Here is a 22623-nt window from a genome sequence, read left to right on the forward strand (position 1 = left end):
AAAAGTTGGAATAGCCTTAAGCTTCTCCTTCTCCTTGCAGCCCTTACAAGGCTAACGAAGGAGCAATGAAATAAGTCAAGAACAAAGGCAGATATATAGAATTGTTGCTATACGAGGGACGATAAGCACGCCTTTAGCAAATCAACTCCCTCCGGGGCGAAATCTCAGTCGTACCGGGGGACATAATTGTTGGCGTTGCTGTGCAGTTATATACAGAAACGTCCACAGGTGCACGAAATCATAAGGAATGAAAAACTTAAGAGCGGTGTTCTTTTTTTATTTCTTCGGTACTACGATGCTTTCGAAGCCACTTCCTGACAGTTGGCCCAGGTTATTCACTGTTTTATATTTAGTTTGACACATTTAGTACGCAATCAAAGCGTTTTGATAACATAGATACAGCTGTATACTCGACGTCTTCATTTACATGGCTTTATGACACATTATTTTCTTACACAAGAATCTCAGAGAAAAAGAAAGCCATAAGTAGGTCACATGCCATCCCCAATCGCTTTAATTGGCTTCCCGTTAGCCGTTCTCTCGGAGAACATGAAATTGCACGAAGGCACTTAGTACTCTGATCAAGCAACGAAGCGCTAATTTCCTTTCTGATTGGAACGTACGAATGATTTCAAATCTCATTACACTGCTCCAAGCGCCTCAGAGCCGTTTCGCGTTGAAGAAAGTAACAAATGTTTTCCTTCATTTAGGCAAAATTCTCTACTCAAGCCTGCTCTGCAGCAGATAATCTGTTTATATACATAAGACTAAAATACCGGGCAAACAAGGAGATTTCCCCACAGAGCACAATCACTCAGCTACGCAAAAGCACGTAAAAGCACGCAAATACACAACTGTTAGATAGTTTCTCAGAAGCCCGCTCAAAGTTTTTGAGGTGCTTGCGCCAACGGGCGGTTCTTGTAACACGCGAGCGCATGCTGGCGACGCAAGGCAACGTGTCTACGTTGTCATCTTGTCAAGGTACTACGCATTTGTCCGTGTCAAAAAGTGGCCGCGATTTCGCGACACTGTCTCATGTAATGACGACGCCCGGCGTCCTTCAAACTGCAGCGCCAAGTAAACAGCATTGCTGCCGTCTTTCTCTCTAATTTTTTATGCACTTTGTTTTCGCCAACACAGTTCGTGTTCATAAATTTCCCGTTTTCTTAGTGCTTACGAAGGCGCTCATTTCTTGCGATAAGTTGTCCAGATATTGTATCCGAATCGCAGCCAGCAATCAGTGAAGAACCTTTCTCTGTAACCTTCGCGCTTGTAGCAGCACTTTCGAGAAGTATGGGCTGAAAACGTGCGGCTAAATCATTTCCTGCTTTCGTTCAGACTTTTTGTGCACTGAATTGCTTCCACATTACGAATACGTATTACGTGGGACCACGATGCATTGCGCAGAGCTATTTTGAATACTTATAACTAAAAACTTCTGCTATGCACCGAGTTTCTAGCAAGAGGTTGAGCTTTGAACACCGCATTACTTCAAGTTTGCGATTACAAAATGCCCCTAATAAACATTAACAACAAAAAATAACTCTTCCTATTGATGATTTACGCGCAAGTTCCGCTGGCCGCTACAGCTATGAAGATTGGCCAGTAAAGCTTTATCACTTTGCCTAAAGTCATGTATTTATGTAATTCTCACTTACCAGTAGAAGAAAGAATTCTCACGTTTAAGTTCACCGACTTCGCCATTTTGTGCAAAGTAGGCAATCGCCAACGAATTGAATATTGTAATTGATACCCGACGCGGTGGCTTAGCGGCTCGAAGCACAGGGACACTTAGAAATGAAAGTCAGTTTTGCGGAAGTCCGAAAAGTGGATGAAGAATCGTGAAAGACAAGAGTTTTCATCTACCCCGATGTAGCCGCCGAGCCTGCAAAGGAAAGCCTATATCGTTTGCCCAGAAAGAGAAACACATTTCGGAGAGCCTCTCTGAAACCCTTTCTGATACCCTTTCAGAGAACGTTTCTGATTCCTTTTCTTGAAGGCCCGCCGAGGCTTCCTTTACATACAGCTTCTTGCTGAAGTCGGGTGGGGGACAATATTTCTTTTTATGAGCTTTTCTCCGCATTAAGTGTTTCGTCAGAGCTTATTTGCCGAAAGCTTCGTTAGAATGAAATAAACCGTAATTTTCTAATACTTTTGCTACGGCTGCGACTTGTTATTTTAATTTCTGTATTTTTTTTTTTTTTGCTGTTTCTCCAATACGAGTAAATCATTGGGTTAAATGTTTCAAAGGAACACACGGATTGAGAGACACATCGTAAAGGGGAGATTCGTTTAAGTCTCAACCACCTGGGATTCTTTCAATCCCATAAATTATTAATTCGTAAATCTAAATAAACAAGCGTTTTGTGCATTCCGGCCGAATATAACTAAGGGCACCGTAGTCGGTAACTGAATATTTTTCGATGGCATAACGCCATAGACGCTGAGTCACTGCGGTGAGGGCAAGTTCGATTAGAGGCTCTCCATACGCTTTCTTTGTAACTGAATATTTTTCGATAGCATAACGCCATAGACGTTGAGTCACTGCGGTGAGGAAAAGTTTGAGGCTCTCCATACGCTTTCTTTTTATGTGTCATGTCTTCCACGAAATTTGCGCCACAACCTAAAAGAAAAAATGCTAGTGCCGCGTAACTGGAACGAACCAAAGTAATTTTGCTTGTCGTCACTTGACGCAATCCAGAATAGCTTTTGTATTTCGCCCGATTATATTGTTACCTATTATTAATTAATCAACTTCTCAAATTTCGAGCAAAAGTGTCAATCAGAAAATTGTAGACAGTCCTGGAAAATTCCCCGATCCAGCGTTCTGTTGCTCAATGCGTGCTACATAAATGTTGTTTTACAAGTCTGAAAGAAAGCTGGCGAAACACGAGAAAGCGCCACGTGACTAGCCTTGCTGTGCTCCAACACGTGTTGAGCGACAGAAAGCTGGATCTGGAATAATTTTTCAGGGTAGTCATCAACCATCTCACTGACACTTTTGCTCTGAATATAGTATATGCGAAGTTTATTAAATAATACTAACAAATGTGTATCTAGGTAAAATACAAAATAAAGTTTGCCTGACTCGCTCCACGCGATGGCAAAGAACATTACCTTAATTGGTTCTGTCCTTCTACGTGGTATGTGCATATTTTCAAACCTTGGCACAATTTACGTGGGACACATCGTTGCATAAAAGGCTACACAGTCAGTCTGTGAACTTATGGCCCAACGCTTTTGGTGAGTGAATGTGCAGACTCTTTAAAAACGACCTATATAGGAGTCAGTGAATCGTAGTTGAAGCCAATGAAAAAATAAAGCGAAATTCTCTGGTACGCTTGTGTCATGTTTCTTTGCCGTCCCTTGTTTATCGCTCTATTTTTTGCCATTATGAACTTCTCGTCGTAGCAACGGCGCTATATTTCCGCGTAGGCAGTGACGGAAAAGGGAAAAAATAGCGCTAACATCTTGAGGTAAGCATCATTTTATTGGGACGAACTTCTACTTTGAATGACAAGTAATGACAAGCGTGCGCATTGAGCTGGGTACCTTATGACTTGAGCGGAAATGCCTCAAAATTAACTGGGCACGTACTGGTTATTAGTGAGCGCCGTTGTCCGTTTTTTTTTCTTTCTCACGTCCTGTTATTCCCGCTGTTCCCGATAAAAATTGAAATTCCGATGATAGCGACCGAGACCTCTCGTCGAATGTAATATTAGGTGTCAAATAGGTCTGACATATACGGATGTTTTACCGTTTCGTCCATGGTAATCTCTACTGCTCTCGCATGCATACGAAAACGTAAACTCAGCTCCATCTGCGACGCTCACGCAATCTGAACAGACGCTCCTTTGATGGAGAATTGGCGCCAACATTAAGAAAATTTGGATTGCTGCAGGGGCGTCTCACAACGAGCGACGTTTTTATAACAGGAATTATCAGTCGTGGACGAAAATCAGCAAAATATAGTAAAACAATGATGCGTGGCAATATACTTAGGCCGCTGTAGAAGTCTTAACGATGTCATGGCAATCTGTTTGGAGGTTTTTTTTTTTAGGTTTATAGAATGACTATAGACGTCATAAGCGACTTCATTCGTAATACGTAGCTTCTAAGGACATACGTTCTTACACGAGGTTTTTTACATGATTGCGCAAAACATTTCGTCGTTCGGCACACTTGACTCGCTGATTTCCCCTTGTCGGCGATGAGTCCTCGAATCTCTTCTTGCAAGTCGCTATCGCGGATGGGTAGCCACCATATTTCCTACAGCGTCTTGACAACCAACGGGCGGCTTTAGGAAGTGCTTCTACAGATCGAAAGATTGCGAAAGAGTTTTGCTGCTATGTGAGCAAGAGCGTCTAGACAGGGAAAGAAGGTTATCTGGCAAAAGGCGCACAGAGCATCCGAAAACCAAGCTTCAGTAAGAGCGACTACTTAAGGCATCTTTTGGGCGCAGATGAGATCATGCTTTCAGAAATGTGATGCCGGCGTAAGTGTTCTTCTAGCGTCTGTTAGCAGCTGTATACGTACTGTATATTTGAAGTCGGTGCACTCCCGGAGATAGCGGCAGCTATTTATTTTAGATTAGAAAGTTCGTGTCCCCTTTCAGCCTGTTAATGGCTGATTCCAATCGCTACTCATTCCGGTTCTCGGCGTATCGGGCAAAATCTGTTCATTATTTCTCGCAAGGCTCTGTTTCAATATTTGTGTTGCGTTAGACAAACGCTAATGCCAGTTAAAAACTAATTGGCCCCATGGCAATCTTCAATTTTCAGCTGCGCTTCTTTGTGACTATGTTCATTCCCGTATATATTTTGAACAAGCTCTGGAGCACTTGTGTACGAACTTCAGCTATAGCTTAGCGATAACCTCGTCAGTCTCTTCCATTAACAGTTTTTCTTTCTCTGACAATAAGCGATTTCATTGGTTTTCTTGAGCTCTTTGAATGTTTATATTTTTTTTGGTTTAGGCATCGTGTAATCTCTTGCAATTCAATAGCGCATTCCCCTGCACAGTTTCGCCGAATGTAACTTTGCCCGTTTGGCTATACTTGCTGCAATTTATGCGAATTTAACATAATACTGAAAGAAATTACGAATGACAAAATACCGACAAGAACATAACAAAATCGGGTAATAGAAAGACTAATAAGAAACAAGTCGCAGTTTCGCCCTAAAGGCGAAGCATTGACTGCGATAGGAAATTAGTGGACAGCTAGCTATGCGAAGTAAGGATGGTAACTTTATCGGCCGTATAAACTTGTAAAGATAGGCGTACTAACTAGATTGATAGGCATAGTTTCACGTGCGCACAAGCAAACATAAAGACATCTCACTCGACGACCGCGGAAAGTCGCTGTCGAAACGCTGGAGCAAGGAAGCGCGGTAGCAGCAGTGAGCGAATTTACCTTCATGCTGCGTCTCACATCAACGCGAAATCTGTCTCTTCCCTGTTTGTTCTTACTCTTTGTGTTCTCCTCCCATCCCACTTTGTTATTCAGATCAAGCGCCCAAGCTCAAGTCAACATTTGAAGAAACGACAGTACGTCCGGGAAAGCCCGTGTCACTGCGTTGCGTTGCATCTGGGGACCCTCCTCCTCGCATCACGTGGTTGCTGGATGGCGTGTGGCCCATCGATTCCCGACATGGCCGTGTTCGTGTTCGAACGACGGGTGCGGACGCTAGTTCCGGCATCAGCGGAGCTGAGGTGTCCAGCACGTTGTCCATCTCGTCGACTGAGGTCCAAGATGGCGGGTCGTACTCGTGCGAGGCGTCTAACTATGCCGGCGTGGCTTCGCACTCGGCTCGCATCAACGTGTACGGCTCGGTTTACGTGCGAGCGCTCGGAAATCTGTCGGCGCTGGCAGCAGGTACCTTCTCGGTACAGTGTCCGTTCGGCGGTTACCCCTTTGGACACGTCTACTGGGAGAAAGGTAAGCGTGTGTCGAATGTGCTGTTAAGAGAACGAAGATAAAGGTATAGTCGGAATAACCTCTCCACTGTAGTTGTACGAGTGTCTCTTCAAGCAAAAAAATAAATAAATAAATAAAGCTTGCAGAAGTAAAAAAAGAATTGACCTTGAAGTAATATTTTGTATAGGGCTCCAACTTAATATTTCAACTCTAGCTTTCAAATTCACGTGCAGTAACAATAAAAACGTTATTGATGCGAAAGCATGAAATGGCCAATTGAGCGAAAACGCCGCCGTCTGTAGCAGCGAAACTGCAGCTAAATTCCCATTGGCTACAAAGCCACGTCGCGAGCGCTGCTCGAAGGAGTTGAGCGGGCGAAAGGGAACACCTCCGGCCGCGATAGCTCGCATGTTGTTGCGTGAGAGGAGAAGGCTCACGCAAACCGACGCGCGCTCCGCATATATAACCCCCGCAAAGTGTAGCTGCTGGGCGCGCCTGCCGGCCTGGGTGGCCCTCTCGCACACAGTGCAAGCGCGCGAGAGAGGTGCTTGATTTCTCAGCAAAATCTTTCGAATGATTTCGGTCTGCAGCCAACGAGTGAGGGTGCGAGAGGGAAGACATTGATTTCTCTGCAATATTGGGCAAATGATTGCGGTCTACAGCGAACATGCTAATGTAGACACTGTAAAAAAAGGGTGACCAGCACCAATTGAATCGCAAAACTCGGTAACATACCCCGCTGCAAAACTCAAAAACAGTACTAATAGCGCAATACTTGAGGAGGGTGGTGGTGGTGTTGCAGCAGACGGGGTTAGACTGGGATGCATAGCAGGCAGTTGTTCTGCCTAAACCTCCTGTGAGTTGAACTCGAGTAACGCTCAGCGGCGTTCAGTTGGACATTAATGCTTTCGCATTCACAACTCATAAGAAGTGCTTAAGTATACTCGGAGTTCTTTTTTATTTTATCGATAAAGTAACTTTTGTATGGATTTAACACCGACAGTTAGAACTCGCCAGTTGAGTTTAGGAAAGAAAAAAAAATTATTCCATGTTATTGTACCTAAATAAGACATTCTGTGCAAAGAACTACAGTGTTTGCCACCTTAAGAAACGCAAATCTCGTTATGTTCAAAACAAAAAGAATTACCATTAATATTTGCCACTTGGACGGCAACGTGTCAAATGAAGCAGCACTAAACTAAACAACGTTGCTCTCAATAACTCTGGTTAATTTTATCCCATAATGCGCGGGGAAGAAATCAAGCAAATCCTATGTTAATGTTTTCTTTAATATATTATGCATTAAAGCACGATCAAATATCCCTGCTTTCGCGTCGCTATCAGAGTGCACACCCTCTAAAGCTGTATCATTCCGAATGCGCTTATTGGCAGCTGTCATGCTAACAGTCATTGAGAACTCTAGATCCTCTGGAAATGCGAAGCTTAAGAGCAGCCTGCTACATAACAGAATATCTATGACCGACAGTTACATATTATAATTGAGGTGATGGTACTGTCCTGTTCGCCGCAATCATTGACAGGGGTGGTAGCTTATACCCGGAAAAATGAATTCACTTTCGACCTAGGTTGTTCTTACTTTCCAGCATATTTTTCTTCCAGAATCTCAAGCAGTGTGCTCGTCGGTTCTTTTTCTTTCGCCCGTCGGGGAAATGCGCAGATGGAAGGAGGCTCCCGCTGAACCAACGCCAGACGGTGTTCCCAAACGGGACGCTGCAGATCCAGGGTACGGATCGAGAGCACGACCAGGGCGAGTACACGTGCACCGTGCATGGACCAGACTCCCAGATCGTCCACCGAACCATCTCGCTCCACGTGCGGAGTGAGTTTCGACGAGTGGCCGAAAAAAAAGAAGGGAAAACAACAACAACCTTCAGTTTGAATTGCAACTTATGAGAGGGGGGGGGGGGGGGGGGGGGCACGCAGAGGCGACGAGAATTGCCTGCTTTATTTCGATTCTTCTTTCGCAAGCTCTAAAGCTATGATCGCCTTCAAAGCATTCTCTTTGGACTTGTCCAAACCGCAATGATTTATCCCACCGATTTATCTATTGCTCAAAACGGCTTCTAAATAAGCAGGCGGATAGGCTTGTCATTCCATTTTTGTCAAAAAAGTGCTTCATGCTCCGTTCTCCCTGGACGAAAGCGCTGTCGTGGCGCACAAGCCACTCCTCTGTGTCCTACGGATTGGGCCGCTTCGTTCCAACTTCTTCGCACAACCACTTGGGCCTTTCACCCTAAAAATGCGGTTTGACTGTCTCACATTGCGGCACAAATTTAACTAGAAGAAGGCCTTTGATTAAAAGAAAATGATAATACAGATCCAACGCACAATTTCGTATTTATGCGAAGATAAGCTTTTGTTAAGTGGTCGGTAAATAGCTATAAAATTGCCAGTTTTATGTTTGCGTTTTCGGTGCAAAAGAAACTGGTGCACGCACGTGTTTTCTCGCACCTGTGATGTGACACCGGTGTGACAATCTCAAAAAGCTCATTTGCATTGGCACGGTATAAGTATGCGTATGACTATGCCCCAATGGTTAGAACATGGGATTGCTTTGCCGGGAGCCAAGGTTTGACCGCACCATCAGGCGCCCAAAGCAATTGTTCTTTTTTATCTTTTAGTGGGAGCTTCATGCAGATAATAGTGGGACAGCAGCACCCAGAACCCACGGTCAGGGAAGCCTGGGAGGTATCACAAAGGAAGCTTCACTGTGGTGGTTATAAGAGAACGTGGGAGCGTTTGTGGCCACGTAGATTGCAGCAAATCGTGCCAGCAGCGGCTGTGCTGCTGTCGGTACTTAGACCGTCCTACTCGCACGGCGTGTTGGGCGAGCGCGTTGTCAAAGACCGGCCCTTGTCGTCGTTCTGGAAGAAAGATGGAGCGATGTTCGCAGGGCATATACAAATGATGCCACCACGTGTAAGATGTATATTGTAAATTACTATTCGCGTGGGACATGGAAGGACAAAGCATATGAAGCATCTACGCGCAATCTACTTCTCTAGGACACTAGTTGTTGTTTACATGTCTTTATTCACATTTTTGTTCTAAAGGGCTGCGGTGTCTTGATCTGAGAAAAGATGGAGGTGAAAACAAAAGAGAGACAGTGATCACGTTACACAGCCCAAGCTTATTCTTCTTTTTGCCTCCTTGAATAGCATGTTAGAGAGCCCAAACATTGTTGAGGAAAGAAAAGCGGCCGAAAGAAGTATGCTGCAGCATCTACTTTTAACGCTCTCAAGATACAAACTTTTCGAATTTTTAACTAGTTTTGGAATATTTGCGCACGGATGCCCAGTCAACTGGGCGCTCATTACATTGCCACTCATCTAACATTCACTCCATCCCCTTTGCGCTGCTGCACTAACCTACGTGCATGATTGATTAAATAATTCACCTTTATTTAACTTCACTTCTCCATTCAGAACGTGGGTGTAGTGACGAATGACGAATGTCGGTTCGAAATGCAGTTCGCGCAGGATCGATAATCTGTCGAAACACCCGTCCAACTTTATAAGGCTTTCACATAACAAAGAAGGCTGATTAATGACAGGGTGCATGAATTTTCTTATTATTTCTGCAACCCAAGAAATACAAGGACACCACATGATGGATTAGAAACTCAGTTCTACAGGTCTGTTAGAAAGCTCAACAAACATGACACGGGAAAACACAATATGGGAACAAAGCACCACGACGTCAGAGAATATTGTGTCATGCGTCGAAGCTTAATACAGCAGATTCCTTCTCACATTTCCTCGTCTCGTTTTTCCTTTCACAAGAGAATGTTGCCTTGGCAGCGCATAGAACGTTATAAGTACGTTATTTAAATCTGCGCGATGTTTGTTACAACCGTTTCCCGTCGCTACCTAATGTTTATCTCTTGAACGTGCGTCTAGGTCGTTCTCAACAAACTGACACGGCGCCTGACGCCGAGAACACACGACATTCCTCATCGCAAGAGCTAGCTTCTGCAGTTCCACCCTAAAGCTGGCATCTAAGAAACCGTGCTAGCGCCACCTATCATCTTCATCTATTGCCTATACACTCAGCACCGTAGGCCAGCCGCCGCGATGCTTGCACATCCCCTTCTAGCCACCATCGATTCAATTTAAGATACCTCCCTCCACCCTCTCCCACAAAAAAGAAACAGCTTGATGCAGATAGGTTTTTTCACCCGCGCCATCTCATAACCGACGCAGACATCAACAGAGGTTCTACAGAGGCGAGAGAATCGAAAAAGGCACAGAGCTTACGCTAGCTTAGGCTATTCACCCAAGATTTTCTTGTGCGTTGTGTATGTAAACGTTCCCGCTAACAAATTAAAGGGAAATATTAAAGCAATGCAGGCGGCCGGAAAACTTTTACACATGGACGCTGCTTGGCCAGTTGATAGTGTAGTACCCACGCCTAGTGGCGCGCGCTAGTATTAACTACTCTTTTGCCTCCATAAAAAATTTTCGTCGACACTGCGCCCTTATAAGGTAAGCGAGCTCTGCTAGTTAATTTTACCTTGCCTAATCTTGGGAACATATTCGCATTTTTCTTTATTCTAAATGTTTCTCGGTACAGAACGTGAGAAAACTTTACTGACGCTAATTTATGTCGCAGTACAAATGAATGCTTCAAAACTAGCGCTGTTATTTACATATTTACTGAATGAAGGTAGCTTCACTGCTGTCGGGCTTCGCTTTCCCTAGTGGAAGACTATGCGTCTATTCATTATTTAAACGTTTCGGTAGGTTTATTTTATTATCAGATTAACTAATTTTTGAGACTCATCGAGCAAGCAGTACCTTCCTCTTCCAGTAGTACTCTAAATAAAAGGTGAACTTGTGCTTTTTGCCACTGTGAAAAGCGATGGTATGTCAAAGGACCTATGTGCATGACCCATAGACGATGTGAAAGGACGTATTAATTACCAGAATTGTGACCCAGCAAAAAAAAATATATAAAGGAGGCACAACAAAAGCAACATATACAGGCCACAGTTCTGGTAATTGGTCCCGGACTATAACTAGCCCAGCAACGTGTTTTATTGAAACAAGAAATGTAGGTTATGCAGTTGGGGATTATTTACTTGTCCCGCTTCCGAAAGAAGCTACAGACGGTCACATACACTGAGCGCAAAGTACAACGGCTTGATTACAAAACTGCTGGAGAAAGCAGCGCGCGAACAGGGGACATTGGCCACGCACCTCACGCCACCGAGCCTTGGTCTCTTGCTCAACTTTATCGTAGCTTCTCGACTTTGTGCCCCTGTTGCAACCCTTCACCTCTGACTCTGGATCCGTGCTTTGCGGAGCAGCTGTCGCCCGAACCTTGAGGTGCGCGGTAGTGGCACGAGAGAGCTGAACTATACGCCAGATGGCGAGGCTGAGGGTCCTGACAAAGGCACCAAGGGAAGTGTGCGACTCTCACGCTGTGTGTTCTTCTTTTTTTGTGCTTTTCGGTGAAAAGCAGCCTCCCCATAACTCTGGCTCAGCCAGCTGCGGAGTTCAGGCGATCTTAGGTCGACGGCATAACCGGCGTTAAGGGCACCCCACGCGGAACCGATCGTTCTCACTCACTGTGTAGTTTTCCGCACAATATTTTTCTTTGTTGAAATTGTTTTAATCCTTCGATAGCGTTTTATTATGTCTTGTTTCTGGCTGACACTCCGCGAACGTTATTCGAGAACGGTACGCAAGGAACATCAGCATGCATCAACTTTGAGATGTCACTATAAATCAAGATACATTTAGAACCAGATAGATACATGTTATCGCACATGACTCGTCGCAGCGGGACTGTTTATTAACCGGCTGGTGTTCTTGCAAGGAGAAGGTTAGAACCATGTAGGCTTCAATAGAAGTGCACAGTTGCTTCAGGTAAAACAGGGTTAACCTTGCTTTTACAAACAAAGAAATTACTCGGGGATGCTTTTGCAGTTAGCATTTTTCAATAGTGGCCTGAAGTAATATAATGGTGCAGAGTTGAAAACGTCTGAACAAAAAGTGAGCAAAATTTGGAACTTAGGTACTATTATCGATCATCCAGTTTGGGCAGAAGTAAGGGAAATGAGTTTAAGCATGTTCGCTAACGAGCAGAGTTATGTTGGCTAGGAAACGCAACAAACACATGTGCCACAAGAAAAAGAATGTCTGCCAATAAATATACCACTTTCTATTACTTTCAATGTCACAAATACCGTAAAAAAAGGGAAGTTCAACGTTATCGTCGCGCTCTATGCACATTAAGCGACCCCTTAAAGAAGTATGAAGAGAAAATAAATGCGGAGGCACGGCTTTCAAAGTGTTGTTCCTCGTACTTCATTAGATAGTTTAATATGATCTGCAATATTTTGAGCGCATACTGGCCGAATCGAACAATTGAGGCCCTGTTTACTTTCACGTTGCAAGGGTTTAGTGGGCAGCGCGTAGTAGCCGCAGAATATCAGACAAGGATAAGTGCTACCTTCCAACAGTGGTTTATTGGGGGAAGGGGGGGGGGGGGGGGGAAGCAGTGAGTTACATGGGTTATGAGAAAATAGTACAGCAAGGAGACTTAAAAAGCAACAAGACTTACGAGGAAGATTTCGCTCAGGCCCAACTCCGACGCGGCCTATTCAAATACATGTAAACCGCAAAAACGTTTTTCTGAGATAACCCCTGGACCAATTTTAATGAAATTTATGGCATTTGAGAAAGAAAGTTGAATTCTAGTGACTGTTGGAAGCGGAATTTTGATTTAGGCCTGGATTTTGTTAAAAAAAGTTTCCAAAGATATGGAAGTTTGGAAAAAAAAAAGAAATAGAAGCACGAAGTTTAGATATTCATAGCTCTGCATCAAGAACAGATATCGCGGTTCTGTGAATCGTATCCATTAGATCATTGAAAGCGGACAAATTCGATATGTCATTTTACATCTTATTTTAATTTTGCACATTGTTTACAAGGGTTCTGCAAAAGCTGTATTTCCATGTTATTCAATTTTTGAGATTCATGTGTAACATATCAATTCGGTCCGCTTTGTATGTACTATTAGATGCATTTGTCAGAATTGTATTATATTTTTTCGTTGATGAGTTTCAGAGCTTTAAACTTGATAGTTTCGTTTATTGAAAATTTTTTATTGTTGCCAATTTTTAATAAAACATTGACAACCTAAATCAAAGATTCGAAACCAACAGGCACTAAATTTTACGTTTTGTCTTTTAAATCCAGCAAACATCGTCAAATTTGGTGCAGTGGTTGCCGAGAAAAACGAATTCTCCTTTTCCATGTATTTAGATAGGAGTACCCGAGCTAAGGCTTCCTCTTAAACACAAACGCCTTCTTGCTGCAACTACTTTCTTGTAACCTGCATAAATAACCACATTTTCGCAATAAATCACAGTTTAATGTGAGCCCTCGCGCCCGTCTGATGTCGTCCTGTTGTCACTATACTTGACGCTGTATACGCCTGTGAAATGTGTAATAGAATATTACAACTGGCCCAATCCGTCACCTTTGTTTAGACAACTACGTTCGTCGTGAGGAGCGCTTAGGAAACGTTGACTCCTCGTTGTTTGTTGCCCGCAGGTGGACCGCAGATCACGCCCTTCGCTTTCCAGGCGAACTTGCACGAAGGCGTGCGCGCGGGCCTCACCTGCCTGGTGCACGCCGGCGACCCTCCCATTCGCGTCGAGTGGCTGCGGGACGGCAAGCCGCTGGTGCCCGGCGCTCACACCGACGTGTCCATCATGACCGACGAGGGCGGATTCGTGTCGACGCTGACGCTTAAGCGCCTCTCGTCGCGACAGAACGGCAACTACACGTGCAGGGCCACCAACCAGTACGCGTCCGCCGAGCATTCCGCCGAGCTGCTTGTCAAAGGTAAGTGCGCTGGACGTTTGAACCCAGCACATGAGTAACGCGATGAACTTACGCCCAGTCTTTGTCGCGTTTGCAGAATCTGGCTAGATATAATAGCACGTTTTGCGGAGCTGCTTTCGGGCCTTTTAGGTGGTACTACTCAGTTCAACAAACTTTGATTTAGTTGAACCTGACTAGATACTGACATTCTCGCTGAATGAGTCAGTGAATGACGTCCGCTACCTGTTGTCAGACGCGAAAAATTCAGCATCAACTTATTTTTCCGTCCATATTTGCACCCAGCTGTAAATCCCTCCTAATATATTATGTAAAAGCAAAAAATTTGTAGACTGTCTTTGAAGAATGCAGTAGCAGAAATGGGAACGTATGAGTCATTTATTAGTGGCTTCCCAAAGAGCAACTATAAGGGACTGAGATGCATTCACTGCTTCACCAAATGACGCTTACGTTTCCTATCAAATGTAGATAATGTGACTGTGGAACATATGTAAGCAGAATAAAGAGACGAGCCCCGGGCGTGCACCTCTGGCTCGCAGTGCCCCCGTCGTGGACCATGGAGCCGAACGACACGACAGCCGTGTCCGGACGCTCGGTGTACATCGACTGCCAGGCCAGCGGCGTGCCCCAGCCTCACATTCGGTGGAAGAGCGCTGCAGGTAATGGGAAAACAAAGCCCAGCGCGCTTTCTGTTCCCACGCTACTGTGTTGCTGTCAGCTTTCAAACTCCATAAAGTTGGAGCTGCGCGAAAGCGTGACCCCTTATCTGCTGCTCGCTGTTCCTGCCGAAGAAACTTTAGTTGCTAACCTCTCTCGTCTTGTCTCGTTCACCATACGACAGATAACGAAGGGATTTTATGTGTGGCATGGCCTTTTTTTTTTCAGCAGCCAGCGTAATGGCTTCGCCGAGCTCGTCATAATGAAGCGGACGTCGACGTGATCAAACGTGCAGCTTCATTCCCCAATATCGGCAAAAAAAAAAGGGGGGGGGGCGAATAAAAAATATTTCGTAATTTCAGAACTGCGTAGTTGTACACATGGTGAACGAAATGCCACTAAATGCATTACCCCGAAACCTCTGGGATGTTTGCAGCACCGTCTTGAACATTACTCTCTCAGGGGAACACACAAAACCACAGTGCAAGAACGCCTTTAGAGCGAGCACGTGGGGGATTGGCAGAGAACTCGATTTACGATACAGTGGTCTCTGAAAAGGCTGAAAATTGGCCAAGTTAACTGTTGCACAGAGCTTCTCGAGGTGCGAGGTGGCATCCAAGCGCATTCGTTCTCTCAAGAATTATGCCTAGCCTAATTACTCAGAATTACGTTAGCCCCGTCAGTGGAGAGTTAACGCTGGGAGATGCTTGTCTCCATCCACGCCGTTCCCGATTATTGCGTTATTATTATTATTACGTTATTACGATCATTAGTTATTATGTGAGGTGTTTAACTATCTTACACACCAGAATACGGAGTTATACATCACACCTTTACAGAATAGCTCTTGCTCAGTACATTTCGTCAGCATTCCTCCCCACTATTTCTTAGAACGCGCAACACAGGTCAAACCTCTCGCCTGACAAATAGACTACCGCTACAGATGCCAGCTTACGCATACGGAAATAGCCCTTGGTACGTTCTATTGAGGCACGCTGCGTATTGTTTCAGCGATTCCCACCCAGAAAGTCCCCGGGCAAGTTGCCGGCGAGTTCCTTCTTCACATCGACGAGAGGAAGAAGCTAACTTCAAGCACGCTAAAGTGCTCACCGCACGTATAGAAAGTACGCGGCGGCTCTCTCGACGTGCTTATCGTTTCCTCTTCCGCAGTTCCGTCTGCGGGCGAATCGCAGACCGCGAAAACGCAACGACGCGTGCGCGTGCAGGATCACCTGCGGATGACATTTAAATTTCCCCGGTTCCACGTTAATTCTCTTCCGTACGCCTTTGAATCCCTGCTGCAGAGATCACGCCGAGCCTTTCTCTTCGCTTCTCGGCAAATGCAGCATCGCTAGATGAACTTCTTTTTCATTTCGGTTCCCATTGGAGCAAGTAGTGCGCTGGTACTGGAGCGTGCTTTTTAAGTCCGTTTCTCCTCGAAGGCCGTAACGAAAGTACAGGCATACAGGAGTGAGTGTGCCTTTCTGTATACGAGTACAGGTGCTGCATCGCGTGTTTCGTGTTATCGAACTGGTGACGTTAACTACCATGTCGTGCGTAAATATGGGGAACGGGACCCGAGCAAGCGTGTTGGCCTGATTTAACGTAGTCGTAATAAATGTGTTCTCAATTTTAAAGCCAAGAATGGTCATTCGTCGTGTTGTGTTATGTCAAACGGAGCCGAGAGCAATGAACGGGCGTCGAATTCGTGGTTTTTCGTCCGCACGGAATGTGTGGCACTGCATTCCGCCAGTAACATTATATCGTGAATTGCCGGCGCTTATTATTCGCAATGCTTTGAGAATAATATATTAACTGAATATATAGCAGAAGCACGGGTCATTTAAAAAAAAAAAGCAGTTGTGTATTTGCGTGTACTTGAACTTGACGATGTGAACTTCATATGTAAATTCAAGCTCTTGATATGGCACTGCCGTCTCCTGTCTGAGATTATGTTTAAGCTTCTGTGATATGGGCCTGTCAGAATCACGGAGCTTGTCCGTTGTAACAACGGTTTCATGTTGGTGCTCCATTTTACGCCTACAGCATGAATTACTAACGCCATTTGTTACGGAGCTGGCTAGCGTATGAATAGATTTTTCGGGAATACGTTATCTGCATTATGAGGCATTTTTTCTAGCGAAGCTCATATTGGCTCACAAGTGGCGTTGTCATGGTCACGCAAAAAAAAACCAATTGCTCCCAGAGCAGAGCAGCTGCGCGAAAGGGCGGTTTGATCAGTTTACAGCTGCGCCGGCGCCGGAGCGTCAGTTATTAGCAAGCATACCAGCTGCATAGGCGCGCGCTCATGTTACGCACGCAACCAATCAGAGCCATTTCACTTCAGTAAAATGTTCCGGCGGGCTGGTTGCTTCATAGCTCTAGACATTTCTTTTAACTGCGTGAAAAAAAACGAGGACACAAGAAAGGAACACACGCCACAGCACGAGCGCCGGTTTTTACGCGCAGTAGAAGAACCATTTCGCTTCCACCGGGGAGGAAAAGGGTAGGAAAGGGTATCGCGCGCGCTGCCACCGGCTTCGTTTTCGTTCAGTTCAGTCTCGAAAAACGGATGGGACAGCCACGCGTTGTGCGTTCCCCCGAGGAACGCGCAGCCTTCGACAAGCTGCAGCGCGAACTCGCCCGTGAAAAGGCTCGCCGTCGTCGCACTGATCCCGCTGTTAGAGCCGCCCGAGCTCATGCAATCTGACAACAGCGACAAGATCTTGAGCTCAGGGAGCGGGAGGCCGAATCAATAAGGCACCGTTACCTGTGGGTTGCTTAACAGTGACGAAGGTCAGGTGCTCTACAGACAAACTTCACTTGCCCCCATTTTCCAGTACGGGAAGGGTTGGTCATATTGTTCGCATTATTTTCCATACACGCATGGCGTGGCACCGCTAGTTCAGTCTGGCGGTAGCGATAGATAACACTGCACTTCATCAGTGGCGCTGAGGCGGAGCAATTGTCGGAAGATTGATTATGCACAGATCCACCTACAGCTCCCCCTCCTCCGCTGCTAGAAGAAATCATGGCTACTTGGTACCACCTCTTAGGCTGCTTTCTGACGTGATGTCAGATTATGTTGTTTGGCGCGCCTGCTGTTCTTAATGACGTCCAAAATAAATAAAAGAAAAATGTACTTCAAGCAGGCAACTTCCGTTATATGGGATGATTGAATATCTAACATATGTTATGCAAAGTGATTACTAATCAAATTCAAATAAAAAATTATCCCCACTTCTCCTAAGATGGAGCCCAAGAGGACGAGTGAGATGCTATAAATAAGGAGCCCCTGAAAGGATCAGCACACGTATGGCATCGTACTCCGAAATCGGGGAAAGGGGCTAGCGTTTCTGTTTACCGCTGAACATTGTTGGGAATAATTAGTTGTTCGAACAAATGTTTGTCAAACTATCTTTAAAAGTACTCCATCAAACGAACTCGCTTGCTCGAACGCATGCCTTCCTTTTAAGATAGGTCGATATCCAACCACGGCAGTAAAACAGTGAAAAACCCATGTGGCAATTGTCACCGGAAATTTCCGGTGGCAATTTCAAGCGACACGACAAACTAGGACCACATGCCATACATTATTATCGTCAAATATCTTGCCCTATAAGATCCTTGGTGGCAGCTATACCTATGGCACTTAGAATGGAGAAAGAAATCAACGATGCGAGGCGTATCCGAAATTTGTGGAAGAGGAAAAAAAAGAAAGTAATAAGCGCTCAGAGATAGCTTTGGGGCCGTGGCAGAATAAATCACAGCGACTTCTTTTATCCAAGTTAACTCGGCTGCGAAGTTAATCAACAAGCTTAAGACAGCTGACATAAGGAAGTATAAAATGGGTAGAATTGAACATGCTCTCAGGAACGGAGGAAGCCTAAAAGCAGTGAAGAAGAAACTAGGAATAGGCAAGAATCAGATGTATGCGCTAAGAGACAAAGCGGGCAATATCATTACTAATATGGATGAGATAGTTCAAGTGGCTGAAGAGTTCTATAGAGATATGTACAGCACGAGTGGCACCCACGACGATAATGGAAGAGGGAATAGTCTAAACGAATTTGATATCTCACAAGTAACACCGGAAGAAGTAAAGAAAGCCTTAGGAGCTATGCAAAGGGGGAAGGCAGCTGAGGAGGATCAGGTAACAGCAGATTTGTTGAAGGATGGTGGGCAGATTGTTCTAGAAAAACTGGCCACTCTCTATACGCAATGCCTCATGACTTCGAGCGTGCCGGAATCTTGGAAGAACGCTAACACAATCCTAATGCATAAGAAAGCGGACGCCAAAGACTTAAAAAATTATAGACCGATCAGCTTACTGTCCGTTGTCTACAAAGTATTTACTAAGGTAATCGCAAATAGAATCAGGAATACCTTATACTTCTGTCAACCAAAGGACCAGGCAGGATTCCGTAAATACTACTCAACAATATATCATATTCATACTATCAATCAGGTGATAGAGAAATGGGCGGAATATAACCAACCCTTATATATAGCTTTCATTGATTACGAGAATGCGTTTGATTCAGTGGAAACGTCAGCAGTCATGGAGGCATTACGGAATCAGGGTGCAGACGAGCCATATGTAAATATACTAAAAGATATCTATAGCGGCTCCACAGCCACCGTAGTCCTCCATAAAGACAGCAACAGAATCCCAATAAAGAAAAGCGTCAGGCAGGGAGATACGATCTCTCCAATGCTATTCACAGCGTGTTTACAGGAGGTATTCACACACCTGGATTGGGAAGATTTGGGGATAAAAGTTAATGGAGAATACCCTAGTAACTTGCGATTCGCTGATGATATTGCCTTGCTTAGTAACTCAGGAAACGAATTGCAATGCATGCTCACTGACCTGGAGAGGCAGAGCAAAGGGTAGGCCTAAAAACTAATCTGCAGAAAACTAAAGTAATGTTTAACAGTCTCGGAAGAGAACAGCAGTTCACGATAGGTAGCGAGGCACTGGAAGTGGTAAGAGAATACATTTACTTAGGACAGGTAGTGACTGCAGATCCGGATCATGAGACTGAAATAATCAGAAGAATAAGAATGGGCTGGGGTGCGTTTAGCAGGCATTCTCAGATCATGAACAGCAGGTTGCCATTATCCCTCAAGAGAAAAGTGTATAACAGCTGTGTCTTACCAGTACTCAGGTACGGGGCAGAAACCTGGAGGCTTACGAAAAGGGTTCTACCTAAATTGAGAACGACGCAACGAGCTATGGAAAGAAGAATGATAGGTGTAACGTTAAGGGATAAGAAAAGAGCAGATTGGGTGAGGGAACAAACGCGAGTTAATGACATCTTAGTTGAAATCAAGAAAATGAAATGGGCATGGGCAGGACATGTAATGAGAAGGGAAGATAACCGATGCTCATTAAGGGTTACAGATCGGATTCCAAGGGAAGGGAAGCGTAGCAGGGGACGGCAGAAAGTTAGGTAGGGGGATGCGATTAAGAATTTTGCAGGAACATGGCCACAATTAGCACATGACCGGAGTAGTTGGAGAAGTATGGGAGAGGCCTTTGCCCTGCAGTGGGCGTAACCAGGCTGATGATGATGACGATGATTATGATTACGACGACGACGACGACGACGATGATGATGATGATGATGATGATGATGAACTGGGCTGCTTATTCTATAGCTTTGCGCAGCAGGGTAAAGGTGAACCATCCGCTGTTAAGGGGCGGGGCCCTTTATAACTTAGTCTCGTTCGAAACGATTATATCTGTAGAGATTCCATCGTTCCTTACGTGGTTCTCTTGTGATATTGGTCAGGACACACATACACATAAAAACTGGACACGACATACCCGAGAACTTTCACATGAGATTCACATGATCGCTTCGCTACAGCTGCCTCGAATCTGAATGACTGAATGATCCGAATGGGCCGACTTTCATTGCAGAGCCGGAAAGTCCAGCGTCCCAGTTCCGCACCATCATCAGCAACTCGCACATCCACATACTCGTCAATGGAACGCTCAGCATCCGCAGCGTTGAACCCGGAGACGCGGGACTCTATCTCTGTGAAGCTTCTAACGGCGTTGGATCCGGAATCAGCCGGGTTCTCCAGCTCACCGTCCGCAGTGAGTGACATATTGGGATTTCTTCCATGATGTACATTCGTTCAGTTTCTTGAACTTCACTCGTTTCACTTCTTTAAAGGACATGAAAGCTGTAACGATATTTCGTGCAGCAGCTATGAACATGTTCGTCTTGATTGAGCACATCGGCAACCCTTTGATTAGGTAGACTACTGAATACTCGCGCATGATTCAGTAAAGACGTGATGACTTTTTTTTTATTTCACAGTGCTGTTTACATCAGCCATAGAAGTTGTATAATGGAACATGTTTTGTACCAGGTCAGAACTTTCATTCAGGCAGGCCTCTCAGTTATTTATTATAAAAAAATATCTGTCTTTCTTTCTCTATCTTTTGCCCAATCTCTGCAACCCGCATCCGCTCCTGCTGCTCTACGTATTCTGCATCAGGCGCGCCTCGGTTTTCCAGCAAGTTCACAACTGTGTCTGTGCGGCGAGGCGAGAGCAGCGAGGTAATTTGTCCAGCTCAGGGAGACTCGCCCATACGCTTCCACTGGCTCAAGAACAATCTACCGCTGAACGTACTGAAGGACCACCGGTAAGCAAACTTCATCACTACGAACACATTAATCACGTTAGCGTTAGAGATCCTGGATACAGCAGAGTAACAGCTGCGTTAGATTAAGCTGAAATTTTTGTGAGTGTACGGCTGGCATCCGGACAATTGTCGTCCTATGATTTGAAGTTGTATTCTGGTAGAAAGGGTTAGTTGCCGTGCCGTCATTGTCGCATTTTAGTGTAAAGAGGCTGCACTCCCATTTCATTTTAGGTACTCTAGAGTGGAGGACAGAAGTGGTGACGTCACGACATCGAAAATCACCGTTCAACACGCGGAGAGATCAGACAACGGCGTCTTCACATGCCAAGCAGCCAACGAGTTCGGTGAAGACTCGACTAGCATTCAGCTCACTGTGCAAGGTAATATCGCCAACTAGGAGAAGCCTGCTTGATCCCATGTTTAATTTTCTTTAATCGGGAACTTATCAGAGCTCAGCCTTGTATATACATATAGTTATATATATATCGGGCTACCTGCATGGCAAAATTACATTCCCCATAATTTTCTGGTTCATTCACTTTTTGTTGAAGGCAGAGGGGTTGCAATGCACCAAATACTCAATACCGTCCGCTAGATGAGGAGTTGCAAGAACTAAGCAAATCTCAGCGCACGTGTTGTACGTACATTCCAACTGCAATCTCGGCGTTGTCACCGTAGCTGCACAATTATTTATTTATTTACAAGCCTCACAAACTCCACTGAGAGAGTGACGTGAGAGAAGTGGTCAATACAAGATAGAATTGAAACCAGAAACGTTGTGCATGTAGAATGTAACGAACCTGCGCAGACACAAGCCGAGTGGTAACTTATCAAAAACGTCGCAATTCCGTGACTCCATTCTCTTCCTGGAGGAAAACGTATTCCTATTTTGTTGTTTTACGCCCTCTGGGACTCTCAACTCGCAAATGATTGCTCTAAAACGGCATAATTTGAGAAGTTGGGGCAGTATAGTTTGCAGCTTCGTAAATCTGTTGAATATATAGAAATATTGAATTTTTGTAAAATGACACTCATTGAGAGCTCAAGGAAGACGAATGTGGCTTCTCAGATTAAAATATACCTGTATAACTTGCAGCGTCAGTTTCCTCAAATCCAATACACAATATAGCCGGTGTGCTTAATTTATTATTTATAACTTAAATTTTTTGCCTCTCATTTTTCTATGAAGTACCCATTATTGCACGATGGTTTTACTTCAGACCTACATCGTTGCATATGAACGTTTAATTATTTGAGATCTTTATAAGGCTAAAGCCTTTCTAGGAAAGCAACACTCAAACACATGCTGTGGGAGTGCAGTGTAGTTATAGGAGGGATGGCAGTTACTCCAGAGACCCTGTCGTCGAAGTGGGCCGCCGCTCTGCGCAGCTCAGACCTCGGAATCCAGACGTGGGCAGTCCAGCAAGCCCGTGAGGCGGCGTTGAGGCAGGGCCTTGACGTTCCCCCGTGGGAGACCTCAGCCCGGGTCGCGTTAAACCTTGCCGGACGTA

General features: G+C 44.9%; 1 protein-coding gene across 1 annotated transcript in view; it reads left to right on the plus strand.

Annotated features, from left to right (window-relative positions):
* LOC126536327 (cell adhesion molecule Dscam1-like) overlaps positions 1-22623 on the plus strand; it is a 305377-nt gene that overhangs the window by 239205 nt on the left and 43549 nt on the right. Inside the window, exons 8-14 of the mRNA XM_050183248.3 lie at positions 5507-5938; positions 7596-7757; positions 13501-13794; positions 14331-14450; positions 20378-20557; positions 20965-21112; positions 21344-21492. Coding sequence (XP_050039205.2) covers positions 5507-5938; positions 7596-7757; positions 13501-13794; positions 14331-14450; positions 20378-20557; positions 20965-21112; positions 21344-21492 — 1485 coding nt within the window. The remainder of the gene's footprint in view (positions 1-5506; positions 5939-7595; positions 7758-13500; positions 13795-14330; positions 14451-20377; positions 20558-20964; positions 21113-21343; positions 21493-22623) is intronic.

Source organism: Dermacentor andersoni, chromosome 4 (genome assembly GCF_023375885.2).
Source record: "Dermacentor andersoni chromosome 4, qqDerAnde1_hic_scaffold, whole genome shotgun sequence".
In the NCBI taxonomy this organism is placed as follows: Eukaryota; Metazoa; Arthropoda; class Arachnida; order Ixodida; family Ixodidae; genus Dermacentor; species Dermacentor andersoni.